Source organism: Eufriesea mexicana, unplaced genomic scaffold, assembly GCF_001483705.2.
Source record: "Eufriesea mexicana isolate 0111107269 unplaced genomic scaffold, ASM148370v2 scaffold13223, whole genome shotgun sequence".
Lineage (NCBI taxonomy): Eukaryota > Metazoa > Arthropoda > Insecta > Hymenoptera > Apidae > Eufriesea > Eufriesea mexicana.
The window spans coordinates 164,818-178,643 of NW_016920754.1; the positions used below are offsets into that span (position 1 = coordinate 164,818).

General features: G+C 30.2%; 4 protein-coding genes across 5 annotated transcripts; 1 reads left to right on the top strand and 3 right to left on the bottom strand.

The window, feature by feature from the left end:
- Positions 1-318: 318 nt before the first annotated feature.
- Positions 319-2,563, top strand: LOC108553791 (ATP-binding cassette sub-family G member 5). The gene is made up of 5 exons (XM_017908831.1): positions 319-592; positions 666-1,241; positions 1,313-1,535; positions 1,602-1,816; positions 1,896-2,563. The coding sequence occupies exons 1-5, from the start codon at positions 397-399 to the stop codon at positions 2,561-2,563; spliced, it is 1,878 nt and encodes a 625-aa protein (XP_017764320.1). The 5' UTR covers positions 319-396.
- Positions 2,564-2,859: 296 nt separating this feature from the next.
- SCOT (Succinyl-CoA:3-ketoacid CoA transferase) lies at positions 2,860-6,330 on the bottom strand. 2 transcript variants are annotated; one of them, XM_017908821.1, is made up of 8 exons: positions 6,176-6,330; positions 5,857-5,989; positions 4,451-4,698; positions 3,950-4,375; positions 3,756-3,867; positions 3,475-3,691; positions 3,199-3,410; positions 2,860-3,123 (listed from the first exon to the last, which is right to left on the bottom strand). In XM_017908821.1, exons 1-8 carry the CDS (start codon positions 6,263-6,265, stop codon positions 2,933-2,935), a joined length of 1,629 nt encoding a protein of 542 aa, XP_017764310.1. In that variant the 5' UTR covers positions 6,266-6,330; the 3' UTR covers positions 2,860-2,932. The 2 variants fall into 2 exon arrangements, with proteins under 2 accessions (XP_017764310.1, XP_017764309.1); XM_017908820.1 differs by lacking the exons at positions 5,857-5,989; positions 6,176-6,330 and adding an exon at positions 5,018-5,172 and having other exon boundaries at positions 4,451-4,831.
- A 526-nt stretch (positions 6,331-6,856) lies between these two features.
- kermit (PDZ domain-containing protein GIPC-like protein kermit) lies at positions 6,857-11,570 on the bottom strand. Its single transcript, XM_017908822.1, has 7 exons — positions 11,267-11,570; positions 10,882-11,158; positions 9,645-9,971; positions 8,026-8,122; positions 7,488-7,870; positions 7,326-7,407; positions 6,857-7,163 (listed from the first exon to the last, which is right to left on the bottom strand). Exons 3-7 carry the CDS (start codon positions 9,963-9,965, stop codon positions 7,006-7,008), a joined length of 1,041 nt encoding a protein of 346 aa, XP_017764311.1. The 5' UTR covers positions 9,966-9,971; positions 10,882-11,158; positions 11,267-11,570; the 3' UTR covers positions 6,857-7,005.
- Positions 11,571-11,760: 190 nt separating this feature from the next.
- Positions 11,761-13,459, bottom strand: shams (glucoside xylosyltransferase 1 shams). The gene is made up of 2 exons (XM_017908830.1): positions 12,622-13,459; positions 11,761-12,540 (listed from the first exon to the last, which is right to left on the bottom strand). Exons 1-2 carry the CDS (start codon positions 13,063-13,065, stop codon positions 11,887-11,889), a joined length of 1,098 nt encoding a protein of 365 aa, XP_017764319.1. The 5' UTR covers positions 13,066-13,459; the 3' UTR covers positions 11,761-11,886.
- Positions 13,460-13,826: the final 367 nt, after the last annotated feature.

The window sequence follows — 13,826 nt, forward strand, 5'->3', positions numbered from 1 at the left end:
CTTTTGTATATGATTTGAAGAGCTGAAAAGGGAACTGGGAATTGGAATTGTTAGTACAACCTTGAGTTACCACTAATGTTACTTTCCTCCCACTAGGCTTCTCTCAAAGAAGACATTCACCTCGCGAAGCCAACTCCCAGCCAGGTATCGTTACTGGTGACTGCATATTACATACGATGTTCATTTCCCTAACTGTAGTATTAGTTTATATACCATTTTGTTCGTCTTATGTGTTCCTTAAAGTATGTTTTTCGTGAGGAAATATTATTTCATTAGAAGAATCATTGTTTCTTCTTAATAGAAACATCTCTAAGGCCTGTTGTTCAACTGTATAAAACAAACACTGAGTTCAATTTCTCCAAAAGATCGTTATGAGATAATTCGAACACATTGAAAATGATCCCATCCGACTGTACACTTGATATCTCCAATGTGTTTCATTCTACTGCTGTAGTTATTGAAGGAAGTTGCCTAAGTAAATCAGAACCTACTGCAGTATTACGAGATGTGTCTGCACGAGTTCATGGTGGAGAGGTGTTAGCAATTTTAGGTTCAAAGGGATCTGGAAAAAGGGCTTTACTTGATGTCATTGGTAAAATAATGATACTGATGTAAGCTTAATTAATTAACCATAAGAAATTAATCTGGAGTTTCTTGTTTTTTAGCTGGGAGGGCAGAGGGAGAAACCAGGGGTAGAGTTACTTTAAACAACAACTTATTAACTCCAGAACTATTCAGACGTCATGGTGGATATGTTGCTCACAGATGTCATCTATTACCCAGTTTAACAGTCCGTCAGACATTGACCTATGCCACATGGCTTGCCAATTTAAACAATAGAGAAGCCAGAGTTCGACAAACTCTGGCTGATCTAGCTTTGTCTCAAGTTGCCAATAGGTCAGTAAATGATCTAACAAAACCAGAATACAGAAGACTGATGCTGGGAGTACAATTGGCTAAAGACCCTACGCTATTACTTCTGGATGAACCTACATGGGACACTGATCCCTTAAATACATATTTAATTGTTTCTATGCTTTGGTCTTATGCAACTAGAAGAGGATCTATTGTTGTTTTGACAATGGAAACTCCTAGATCAGATGTGCTACCTTTTGTGAGTCGAGTAACTCTTTTATGCCTGGGAGCAGTGGTTTATTCTGGACCGACCAGAAGTATGTTAGACTATTTCACTTATATTGGTTTCCCATGTCCTGAACTTGAAAATCCTCTAATGTATTATTGTAAGTATTTATCTAAAATAATAGAATAACTACGGAATTGTTTCATTAATTAGTAATAATGATAACTTTAGTATGTCTGTCAACTGTCGATCGACGCTCTAGAGACCGTTTCTTAGAATCAAACCAACAGATATCTGTTCTGGTTGAAAAATTTAAAGTAGAAGGTGTTATTTACATGAAAGAAGTACCCCAGGTAGCATCTAATGTCAAGGATACATCTCTGGGAATTATGCATAAGGGTCTAGGACGTGGAATCAAACCAGGATGTTTTTCCACCCTATTTGCTCTCTATTTGTACGTGTTTTTACAAATATGTTATCTCCAGAAATAATTAATGTTAATATAATTTTCACGGTTTAGGAGAGGTATGGCAGCAACATTTGCTTTAAATAAATCTGGTTTAGGGCATTTTGCTGCCAGACTTTTATTGCTACCATTTTCTGTAGCTTTAATGAGCATTCTATATTCGCACTCGACGCCTATGCAGTCTAGAATATTTTTACAAACAGGTGGTCTAGTGTTCAATGTAATGACTCTGTTCTATGTTGCTGGAATAGCATGTACAGCTCTTCTCTGTAAGTGATTGTAAACCAATCTTTTTTCACATAACTTAACAAACACGTTAATACTATATAACATTTGTTAATCACAAAGTTCCAGGGTATAGAGCTAGATATTATCAAGAAAAAAGAGAAGGTCTTTATGGTGGAGCCATGTTTTTAACTGCATATGCATTGCTAAGTTTGCCATTGAGTTTTGTGGCCACTATGATCACTATTGGTATTCTAACACCTATTTTGGAGTTAGATTTATCCACATGGGCTTATGCCTGTGGTGTTTTATGGGCAAGCTATGTAGCAGCAGAACAAATAACTGTTGCAGTACTTATGGTGGTTGGCAGACCTATTACAGGTGCAATAATAGTCTTGTACATGACCTTAGTATCTCTGGTAATTGCATCTGGTGCCATCAGAAGTCTGAAAGGTCTGCCTTACTGGCTTGCTGCAGTTTCTACTGCATTACCTGCCAGATATGCATCATTGGCTCTCAATCAGTTGGCTATTGATGTACCTACATTTTTAAATTTGCATTACAATGAAAGCTTTACATGCCCAGGGATACCAGAACTATGCAGATATCCAGATGGGAGATCTTATCTAATAGAACGCTTCACACGTGAAGGAGAAAATATTTCAGAGGTATTGAATGTCGATTTAAATTTGTTAATTTCATTAGCTTTTGCTGTTGGATTAAGTATATTAAATAGTGTTCTCTATTTATTACCACTTCCAGCAAAAGTAAAAGCTAAATTTAGAGAATAATTTCTTTATTTATAAGTTCTAAAACAATGAAAATATAAGCAATGTTTATTTTTACTTGGAATTTATTGTTTTTTTAAGCTTTAGAATATATGTTATAAAATTATGTTACCTTTAATCGAGATATGATATCACATAAAATAATATACTTAGATTATATTAGAAATGAACTTTATAATTCTTATAGATAAAAATAGACATAAAGATGTTACTGTATAATTTTATAATTAAAAAATAGTGCTTTTTACATAAACCACTACTTTCTAATGGTAAATTAACGTAAATTAACGTAAATAATAATTCCCATTAAGTTTAAATGAAACAAACATTTTAATTTTGTTTTCTGATAATTTAAGTAGTTTAGGACGTATTCTATTGGCAATCCTCTAAGTTTACTTGTTCCATTTCTTTAAGATCATCAGCCACCGAAAATTCACAACCTGTAGAGCCAACAATATCGCTGATATCAATATTAGGCGCAATTTCAATTAATTTCAACCCTTCACCTTTAAGCACTTCAAACACTGCCATATCCGTAATTATTAGATCAACGCATTGTTGACCTAAAATCAAGATATTAGTAATTATTTGTTCCCTACAAAATATCGTCATGTAAAAAAAAATTATATTAACATTACCTGTAAGGGGTAAAGTACAATTTTTCAATATTTTTGGACTTCCATCTGTAGCTTTATGTTCCATAGTGATTACCACTTTGGTATTTTCAGAAGAAACTAAATCCATTGCTCCTCCCATTCCTTTTACCACCTTTCCTGGAATCATCCAGTTAGCCAAATCACCATTTTCCGATACTTGCATACCACCAAGCATCGTCAAATTAACATGACCTCTAAAACGATTCAAATTTATCATCTATTATTAAAAAGACTTTTCAATATTCTTTTCATAAGTACCCTCGTATCATTGCAAAACTTTCATCACTACTAAAGAAAGAGGCTCCTGGAAGGACTGTGACTGTTTCTTTTCCAGCATTTATTAAATCTGGATCAACATCTGACTCATCTGGAAATGGACCCAAACCAAGGATACCATTTTCGGATTGCAATGTCACTTTTATATTCTTAGGAATGTAATTACATGCCAGCATAGGTATACCAATTCCTAAATTGGCTATATAAAATTTATTTGTTAGAATCTAAATGTTTTAATTGAAAATATATTTTAAATTCCTCACCAAACATTCCATCCTTAAATTCTAATGCAGCTCGTCTGATAATTCTTTCTCTTGCTTTACCTGCTGGTGTTACCTTTTTGGGCTTTTTCATATTTTGTTTTGTATATCTTTTCTAATTTAAATAAAAAATAGAAGGTTTCTATTACAATTCATTTTAATGAAAATACAATTAATTTCAATGAGAATATACAAACCTCTACTCGTTTTTCATATGTAGGACCTTTAATGATTCTATGCACAAAAATACCAGGTAAATGAATATGATCAGGATCGAGTTGACCAATATCTACAATTTCTTCTACTTCAGCAACAGTAATTTTTGCTGCTTTGCACATTACAGGATTAAAATTTCTGGCTGATTTCCTAAAGATTAAATTGCCAGCTTTATCTGCTTTCCAGGCTTTCACAAGTGCAAAATCTCCCGTAATAGCAGTTTCTAAGACATAGTTTCTGCCATTGAATTGTGCTACATTTCTTGGTTCTCCAGATATTTCTGCATTTCCATTTTCATCATATTTCACAATAACATTACCCTCTTGAATTATTGTTCCATATGCTGTGGGAGTATAAAAAGCTGCAATACCAGCTCCTCCTGCTCGAATACGTTCTGCCAATGTACCCTAAATATTAAAAGTATGAATATAAGATTTACTATATTTTCAAATTTAAAATTTCATTTTGTTATTGATATTCACCTGTGGAGTTAATTCAACTTCTAATTTACCAGCAAGATATTGTTTCTCAAATTCAGGATTTTCACCAACATACGAAGCAATCATTCTCTTAATCCTGTATTCCTTTAAAAGTATGCCTAATCCAAAGTCTTCAACCCCTGCATTATTTGAAATAACAGTTAAATCTTTGGAACCTCGTTTCAACACTGCTGCAATTAAATTTTCGGGAATGCCACAAAGTCCAAATCCACCAACCAGAAGTTTAGCACCATCTGGCATATCTGATATAGCTTCTTCTGCAGTTTTAAACACCTTTCCATTTCCTATAGGTGGTAATAACTTTGACACTTCTTCCTCCGGCTGAGGAATATCAGCTTTTATGGAAAAATTTACTGAGCATATCTGATGAAAAAAAATTTTATTCCATTTTTATTTATTTTAGAAAGACAAAGTATAGCAAATAAAATAAATATCTATATTTATGAATAATAAGATTAGACAATTAATATTATATTTGATTAACGTCATAAAACATTTAATAAAAGAAATATAGGTTATTTAACATTTTCTTATATTAATATTACTTACTTTAGAAAGGTCCAATTTTTTGCAATTATTTTTAGATGCTATGCTAGTCCGAAGAAATATACAACTGGGTCTAATCATTGCAAAAACCATTTTTGGCAAAAAATTTGTTCTTAAATTGTATAGGACAAATCTTGCAACACAAATTCCCTACAAGCTGCAACATACTGACTCGTACTAACTACACAGTATTAGGTTTTATATTAAGTTTTCTGATTATTATTAATTCTTATTGACTTCAGATAACAAAATATACTAGTATTAAAATTTATGTATAATAGAATATTTTGTGCTTCAACGAAGAATCGTGATTATTTACATAAATATTATTCAAAATAATTTTTCCAGCATTTTAAACTTTAATATTTTATTATTATTATTATTATATTTATTATATTTTATTGCAACATAAGTTACAAAATTCTTCGTTACGAAATTTGTTTATCTTTTCCGGTTCTCACTTTGCTATAACTATAGATATATTATTTGCTATACTTACTAAAAAATCATATAAATATAAATTACGAAATAATTTATGTTCAATGTGCAAATCATTATATTTATTATGTAATTTTTCAACAAGGAAAATATGGTAGGATTTATAGAATGTTTTCAAATAGATTTATTTCTTTATTTCGTATAATTTTAAATATGTATAAATTTATATCATATGTGTTGTACAAATTCTAAAAACTAACTTCTTGAAATAATTTACAATTCAATTATATGTATGTCATATTTCTATAAAACAGATTTTAAGCTTGTGGTAACAGAAAATGATTTCTCTTAGTTGTCTTTTTATTTTACCCTAGTAATTTATGAAGCTGTTAACATCATAGCACCATCTGGCATATCTGATATAGCTTCTTCTGCAGTTTTAAACACCTTTCCATTTCCTATAGGTGGTAATAACTTTGACACTTCTTCCTCCGGCTGAGGAATATCAGCTTTTATGGAAAAATTTACTGAGCATATCTGATGAAAAAAAATTTTATTCCATTTTTATTTATTTTAGAAAGACAAAGTATAGCAAATAAAATAAATATCTATATTTATGAATAATAAGATTAGACAATTAATATTATATTTGATTAACGTCATAAAACATTTAATAAAAGAAATATAGGTTATTTAACATTTTCTTATATTAATATTACTTACTTTAGAAAGGTCCAATTTTTTGCAATTATTTTTAGATGCTATGCTAGTCCGAAGAAATATACAACTGGGTCTAATCATTGCAAAAACCATTTTTGGCAAAAAATTTGTTCTTAAATTGTATAGGACAAATCTTGCAACACAAATTCCCTACAAGCTGCAACATACTGACTCGTACTAACTACACAGTATTAGGTTTTATATTAAGTTTTCTGATTATTATTAATTCTTATTGACTTCAGATAACAAAATATACTAGTATTAAAATTTATGTATAATAGAATATTTTGTGCTTCAACGAAGAATCGTGATTATTTACATAAATATTATTCAAAATAATTTTTCCAGCATTTTAAACTTTAATATTTTATTATTATTATTATTATATTTATTATATTTTATTGCAACATAAGTTACAAAATTCTTCGTTACGAAATTTGTTTATCTTTTCCGGTTCTCACTTTGCTATAACTATAGATATATTATTTGCTATACTTACTAAAAAATCATATAAATATAAATTACGAAATAATTTATGTTCAATGTGCAAATCATTATATTTATTATGTAATTTTTCAACAAGGAAAATATGGTAGGATTTATAGAATGTTTTCAAATAGATTTATTTCTTTATTTCGTATAATTTTAAATATGTATAAATTTATATCATATGTGTTGTACAAATTCTAAAAACTAACTTCTTGAAATAATTTACAATTCAATTATATGTATGTCATATTTCTATAAAACAGATTTTAAGCTTGTGGTAACAGAAAATGATTTCTCTTAGTTGTCTTTTTATTTTACCCTAGTAATTTATGAAGCTGTTAACATCATCGATGTCTTCCAGATCTGGCATCAGTCACAGCACCCCATAATTCAATCACAAAGTCATCAGTAAATCCAAAAGCTTCTAATTCTGAATTATCAATTGCCTCTGCAAATTCAGTACTATTGCATTTGTCCTCTGCCAGTTCCCAGATTTGAGTAGCTATTTAAAAAAAGAAATCTAATAAATATTATTTCAAACAAATATTTTTGAAACTGATTGATAATAAAGAATTCACAAATCTATTTTAAATTTCGAGAAAAAAAAAAAACGAGAAAAGTAGGATTAAAAAACATTTGTAGACTTTTGAATTGCCCTGCATACCTAATTCCGTATCGTAAATGCCCATGAAACTCTCCAGAATCACGTTGATCTTGTCTATTCCTATTGTAGCAGCATCATCTACCTATTAATAAAAATAAAAAAAACAAACGAATTTTTCATAAGTTTTTTTGTTACAATTAATTGCTTCTATTAAATAATTACTTTCTCTATAATCTGTGCACTTCCATCGGTTTTGAACCTAAGGGTCTCTTTTCCTGTTCCATAACCAGATTTCTTTCCTTTCTTCATATCTGCACGTGGACCAATATTGGCAAAACCATTTTTTAATGGTTCTATAAGTCTTAGCGTAAATGTGTCACCTTTAGGTATTTCTTTTAATATTTTGGCTACTTCGAAATGACGTTTACCAACTAGGCTAGCGGAGTTAATTTTTTCGATATGATCTCCAACTTCTATCACTTTTATCCTGTCAATCACCGAACCTTCCTTAATACGTTTTATGAAAACATAGCCTGCGCCATTGTCGGTTATGGTTAATCCAAGAGAATCATTTGTTTTCACTAATTCTATCTCTTTAGGTCTTCCTAATAGGATTTAATTATTAATACAATAGAAGTAAAAAAAAGTAATAATTGAAATAATATTTAACAAGATAATGAAAAGTAATGATTAAAAAATTACGCTTCAATTATTGCTAATAATACAAAGTTTACTGACAGTTTGAAATTTAGATTTTTACCTTTTTTATGTGCAAATATGAAATCACCCACTCCTATCTGACTGCCCAATAACTCGTTCATCTCAATTTTGTGAGTATTTAACGTGCAAAAAAGTATCTGAAATAATTAAAAAGTATTTTTTCCAGAATCTTTCTATATCACATTATACAGGGTGTCCAAACCAGAAACCATAGCACAATTTAAATTATTTTAAAGGTAGAATATTATAGGAGACAAAATTTTTATGGCAGATTTTTTTTTAATTTTACTAAACCATCGATACTTTTGCTTCAGAAAAATGTATATTTTTTTCTGTCGCATCTTATAACGGATAAAAAGGTATATTTGTGTATCTCTAAAGCATGACCTTCAAATGACTTTTAAATTAAAAACTAAGCATGTGATGAAATTATAAAAATAATGCTCACCAACATAACTCGTGAAACGAGTAATCACAGATTGTGATGCTTTTTCAATTGTTTTTGGTGCGATAGCAGCATAAGCTATAATTATGCGATTTATTATGTCCTTTGGCGACTATTGTTGTTATGTGTTAGACATACTCAAATATGTTTTTTTACCCGCTATAAAGTGCAATGTAAGAAAATGACCTAAAAATATCCTAAATAGAAGTAACCCGACAAATCTTTTTTTCTTCTACCATATTCCTCTTTTAGAACCACACAAACTGTGCTATGAATGGCTTCCATGGCATTAAAAACATAGAGGATATTTAGGTAGCTTACTTTAATTTAGACACCCTGTGTAACATTTTATTTTAAATGGAAGCTGTAGCTAGGATCAAAGACGCTAGATATTCAGAGCCACTGGCACAAGCTTCTTCTCGCCCCCCTCCCACTCTTATTAAGTTTCCCCTTTCACCGTGTCACTTCTCTTTGTTATACTTTACGACTTAAAAAGGGAAAGATGGTAATAGGAAAATTTAATTTTTTATTATTTTTCATGCTAAAGGTACGGACAATTAGCATTTTTAATATTAATATTCATTAAAAATCTGAACCTAACTATATTACCTTCTACACGATTTATTATCATATATTTTTCATTTTTACATCGTGTCTAAAAGTGTTGCAAATTAGATTGTTTTAAATATGATTAACTGCAAATTAATTTTTATCAGGGTTCTTAAACGTTGTTGTGAAACTTATTTTAATACTGATTTTAATTGGTCAGCCTGGTTAATGTTGCTACTGGCCTTCTACAATTTGTTATTATATGGAAAGCTACACTTAGCCATGGTATCTGTCAGGTTGGCTAGAGGTCACAGTCCGGAACCGATGTTTCCTGTATCCGGAATGTTCGTCCTATGAAGAGCGGCGAAAAGCCACTATTTGTATACCATAACAATGAATAAATTATAAGAAATATTTTTTTTGCTATAATATCAAATAAAATAAAAGAAATATTTGTGAGTTCTGTTTATATGTTGTGATTATAAAATAAATATGATGGAAATTTTATTTATGTATGTTAATTACTATTATAAATCGAATGTGTTAATTTTCGAATAATTTTCGCATAAAAGATTACGAAAAACCTGATTAAAAAATTAATTACCCAGATAATGTTAATTATTTCTGTTAAACAAATAGCGCGAAACACTAAATAGAAGACTCACTTCTTCCATTTGTAGATCATAGCATTCTGCTATTTTCTGATAAAGTTCTCGTACATTATTAAATCCTGATAGCAATTTTGTTGGACTCCCATGTGCCAGTTGACAGTGGAACGTTAGAGGACGTTTAGAGACCCTGGAAGATCGTCTTTGCTCTTGGTTACCATTCTGTTGTTGGTTCCAAGTTCCATCAGACCTTTCTTGATCATTTTCGTTGTCATTTGGTTGATTATGATGATTATGGTAATGAGCTCCACCGTTCGGAACTTTTTCCTTTTCTGATATAGGAGACTTAGGAGCGGTCCGCGCTTTGAACAACGGCATGCTTACCTGGGCGGAACAGGAAAATGATTTATTTTTTCACAAGTACAAAACATATTTTTTTTACATAGCAAAATTCATACATTATTTCTTTGTTTTTGGAATTTAATGAAAATTTATGTATACAAATCTTTTATTTCTTTTTATCTTATGTTTTAACATTTTTTTTTTACATTTATATTACATTCCTTTACTATTTCAATATTTCTCATGTATTTTTTTCTCATCATTCTATTTTTTATGTCCTTTATTTTTTTTTTTTTATATAGTAGATTTCATTATTATTAAATGCTTTTAACTACTAATATGTTTTCAGAAAATATTTCTAGTGGAAATTATTTTATAGATTGTACTATTAATATAGTGATAAGATAATGACTAATAAAAATGGATAAAAAAATTATAAAAAGATAATTATTTATTAAATAAAACAATGAAGAGTCAAAAAATAGAGACTCAATAAGGTCACTTACGAGTGACTAATATAAACGATAGCAAAAACAATGTTTTAAGAAATGTTTAAATAATCTAGAATTTCGTAAGTCAATGATATGATCATTTCACGTATGATTGTAACGTTTAACAAGTACTTCACTATCTAAAATTAAATCTATTAAAATAACCATTCTTTTAAACTCTCTAACTTTAAAATAACGAATAAAATACACTATATAAATTGCAATATCCTATTGGTGAAGCTGATCTGTAGGACAAGAGAACCACTGGAAGGTGGTGTTGGTTTAACGGATCGTTGACTTGTGTTATAATTCTCACAGTTATTAATTTCACTTGACTGTTATTCAGTCGATTAATTGTTCGTATAAGAATTAGCATCTTCAACTGTATCTCGAAATCCATGGTTCACGTAAGGGGAATTAAAAACGAACATAATTTTTTAAACAAACACAAGAGTTCTTACCTTTTTTCTGTATGCAGTAGAAAACAACGTTACCGTGCGAACAAACTGGAAATCAACATGAAAAAGAAACACAGAAAACTTTCATGTCTGATGAGTATTGTTTCCCGGTTGATTTTTCACTGGTTGACAATCTGCTCTTATCGCTTCTATTAACACCCGTCTGATCGTTATCAGGACGTTAATTCACTGGCCACGCGATCGTCGTGCTTCATTATGGATCGTAGATCCTATTCCCTCTCTACCGTTCTAAAGTTTCTGGTATATAGTTGATGTTTCACTGATAATTTTTAAGTAGATAAAATAATTACTCAATTATAGTTGATGGATTTGAGTTGAAGATTTAAAAGAAATTATATTGAAATTATTTAAAAACGCGATTTCATACGAGTGATCGTGACTTGCAGGAGCGTATCTACGTACTGCGGCTCCCTTATTCGAAACATTTTTGACGTAATGACCCCCTCTCTTCAAAGAGTCAGACTACTATAGCGTGTTATCGTAGTTGCATTTGGTGATGGAATGGCAGTGTGCATTAAATTCGCATGATTCTTTTTATTCCATGTAAGGAAAGTATCACAAAACATGTATTACGAAATGATAAAATAATTATAGTCAAATATATAAAATACTTCTGCATTAATGGCAAAATAGTTGTGTAAAATTTCTTTTAAATAAATTTTAATTATACATTTTTCACGTAATGCTATTAAAGATTTGTAAAAGTAATTTAAATAATGTTTTAATATGCAAAAAAATTTTAAAAATTTTATCTAAAGCTATGTCCAAAGAGTATTATCAAAATGTTCTTAGTTATTAATATAATAACATGGCTTTCTTTTTTTCTTTCTTTATGTTAAACAGTAACAATCACAGCGCACTTGTTAATGAATATAATCAGGATTGCACTATGGAACATAGTCAGTCTGTGTATATTGATAGAACTGTTCATACAATATTGTATACTATATTAATTATTCTTTGTATGTTAAAAGAAACATTGAAACATTATTGCTGTCCTACATGTAACTCCGGTTGAATAATAAATACTTTCCATACTTTGCCACAGTTTGACTTATGTTCCAAGGCTAGGTAGTTTCTCATTGGCACCAATAAATAATCATAGGGGTCTGTGTTCAGTTGATACTCTTGCATAGCTCTGTAAATTGCTTTAAAAGGAGGTTGTTTCTGAGAATGAAAAGTGCCTCTAGAACCATGTAAGACCAAAGCACCTTCTTTCTCTGCTTTTGAACACACAGGCATGTACATGCAATGATCAGGTCTATAATTATATCTGCAGGAATAGACGTACAGTTTCTCAGGATGATAATGGAATATAATATTTATTATATCTTGATCTCCCCATGTTATCTTCAATTTATATTCCTTGTGAATAGGTATCACGTACTCTATCCACCTAAATTCTCTCATCCTTGTCAAATTCATTAACATCACTCCAGAATTTACACCTAACTTCCCATAATAAGGGTGTTTGGCAAATCTATTATACCATCCTGTGTTAGGATCTTCATGTTCTGGACTTAGAGCTGCTAGCTGACTGGAATTCATCTTTTTGAATTCGTCCCAAATTTTCTCTGGTGGAGCTAAGAATAATGTGTCTGTGTCCACATAAAGAACAGCATCTGTATCATTCAATACTGACTGTAATAAACAAAGCATATGTTTAAATATTAACACACACAATAATTATTTCTTGAATTAATTTGATTTTTTGATATTTACTGGAAGAAATAATCGTTGAGCTGCACAGGGTTTAAACAACTTCTTCCACATAACTGCATCACTGCCCTCAGGGAATGTAATAGGCTTAACAACAAAATCAAAAGTCTTGTTTGATAGAATCTTCCATTCTGCCAACTTCTCATTAAAAGCAGGAATTAAATCGGTTTCTGCCAGAATAATAAATTGTAAAGGTCTGCATGTAAAAACTAAGGCAGACTTGAGCATAGTTAGTGCTTCATCTACTCTATCCCCACAAACTACCACACAGATTGTTACTTCTCCTGTTACAGAAAGTGGTTGAAGCTTTTTAACAGTTGTAGAAAGAACAACCGCATCTTTGATGGGTGCATCATATATTTTGTTAGAGAAATTTGTTAAATTAAGCAATATGATCAATGCAATGAAGATAAGACACAGGAAAAATAATTTGTACACAGATTTCATCGTTGTATTTTCCAAAATTTCACGTAGTCCGCCAAATTTTTGTTGATTCACGGTTGGTAAGAATTACCGTGAAAGAATTTATCGTTTTCATGGTCTTTCGTCTCTATTATCATTCAAATAACTATTCATGGATGATCATAATATTTATAACCTCACCGTGGGAGAAACACCATAAGTAATAGATATACACTGTATATTTTAAATATAGGAAAATACCATTTGTAGAAAATTGTTGAAAAGATATTGATTATGTTTAAAGTATACTAATTGCAGTTTTATAAAATCTAAAAGTGGATTTTAATAGTCTAAGCCTCCGCGTTTCCTCGCTTTCGAAAATATCAATTAGCGTGATCCATCTTGACAACAGAACCAGTTTTTGACTCCCACATACATTTTCGAAATGGTAGGCAAGCACTGTAGGCAATTTAACTACATGAAATTGGAATGTCTGTAAACTGTATTTAACGCAAATAATTTTATACATATTAATTAGCACATATTTTTTTAATCGGAAAAATATATAAAAATTATAAATTAATATCAAGATTTTGAGAGATATTAACTAAAAAAAGAACACTTATATAAATATATAATAAAATTATATATACACATACACACATATATATAATTGACACACTAAGTATGGGTGTGTGCGTGTATGTATATATATATATATATGCTTTTTATATTTCATAGTCAAGTCTTTTAAATCTTGTATTTTGCAGCTGAACATTTCTTAACATATAACGTGTAGGAAAGGC

Coding starts and splice junctions, on each gene's coding strand:
- LOC108553791 (XM_017908831.1), top strand. CDS start 397: ATGATCCCATCCGACTGTACACTTGATATCTCCAATGTGTTTCATTCT. Junction 1,242..1,312: donor AAATCCTCTAATGTATTATT/GTAAGTATTTAT, acceptor TGATAACTTTAG/TATGTCTGTCAACTGTCGAT. Junction 1,817..1,895: donor AGCATGTACAGCTCTTCTCT/GTAAGTGATTGT, acceptor TTAATCACAAAG/TTCCAGGGTATAGAGCTAGA.
- SCOT (XM_017908821.1), bottom strand. CDS start 6,265: ATGGTTTTTGCAATGATTAGACCCAGTTGTATATTTCTTCGGACTAGC. Junction 3,692..3,755: donor ATTTAAGGATGGAATGTTTG/GTGAGGAATTTA, acceptor AATTTTATATAG/CCAATTTAGGAATTGGTATA. Junction 3,124..3,198: donor TTGTACTTTACCCCTTACAG/GTAATGTTAATA, acceptor TCTTGATTTTAG/GTCAACAATGCGTTGATCTA.
- kermit (XM_017908822.1), bottom strand. CDS start 9,965: ATGCCGTTGTTCAAAGCGCGGACCGCTCCTAAGTCTCCTATATCAGAA. Junction 8,123..9,644: donor ATGATCTACAAATGGAAGAA/GTGAGTCTTCTA, acceptor TAATTATTTCAG/ATACTTTTTTGCACGTTAAA. Junction 7,408..7,487: donor GTGCACAGATTATAGAGAAA/GTAATTATTTAA, acceptor TTTTATTAATAG/GTAGATGATGCTGCTACAAT.
- shams (XM_017908830.1), bottom strand. CDS start 13,065: ATGAAATCTGTGTACAAATTATTTTTCCTGTGTCTTATCTTCATTGCA. Junction 12,541..12,621: donor CTCAACGATTATTTCTTCCA/GTAAATATCAAA, acceptor TGTTTATTACAG/TCAGTATTGAATGATACAGA.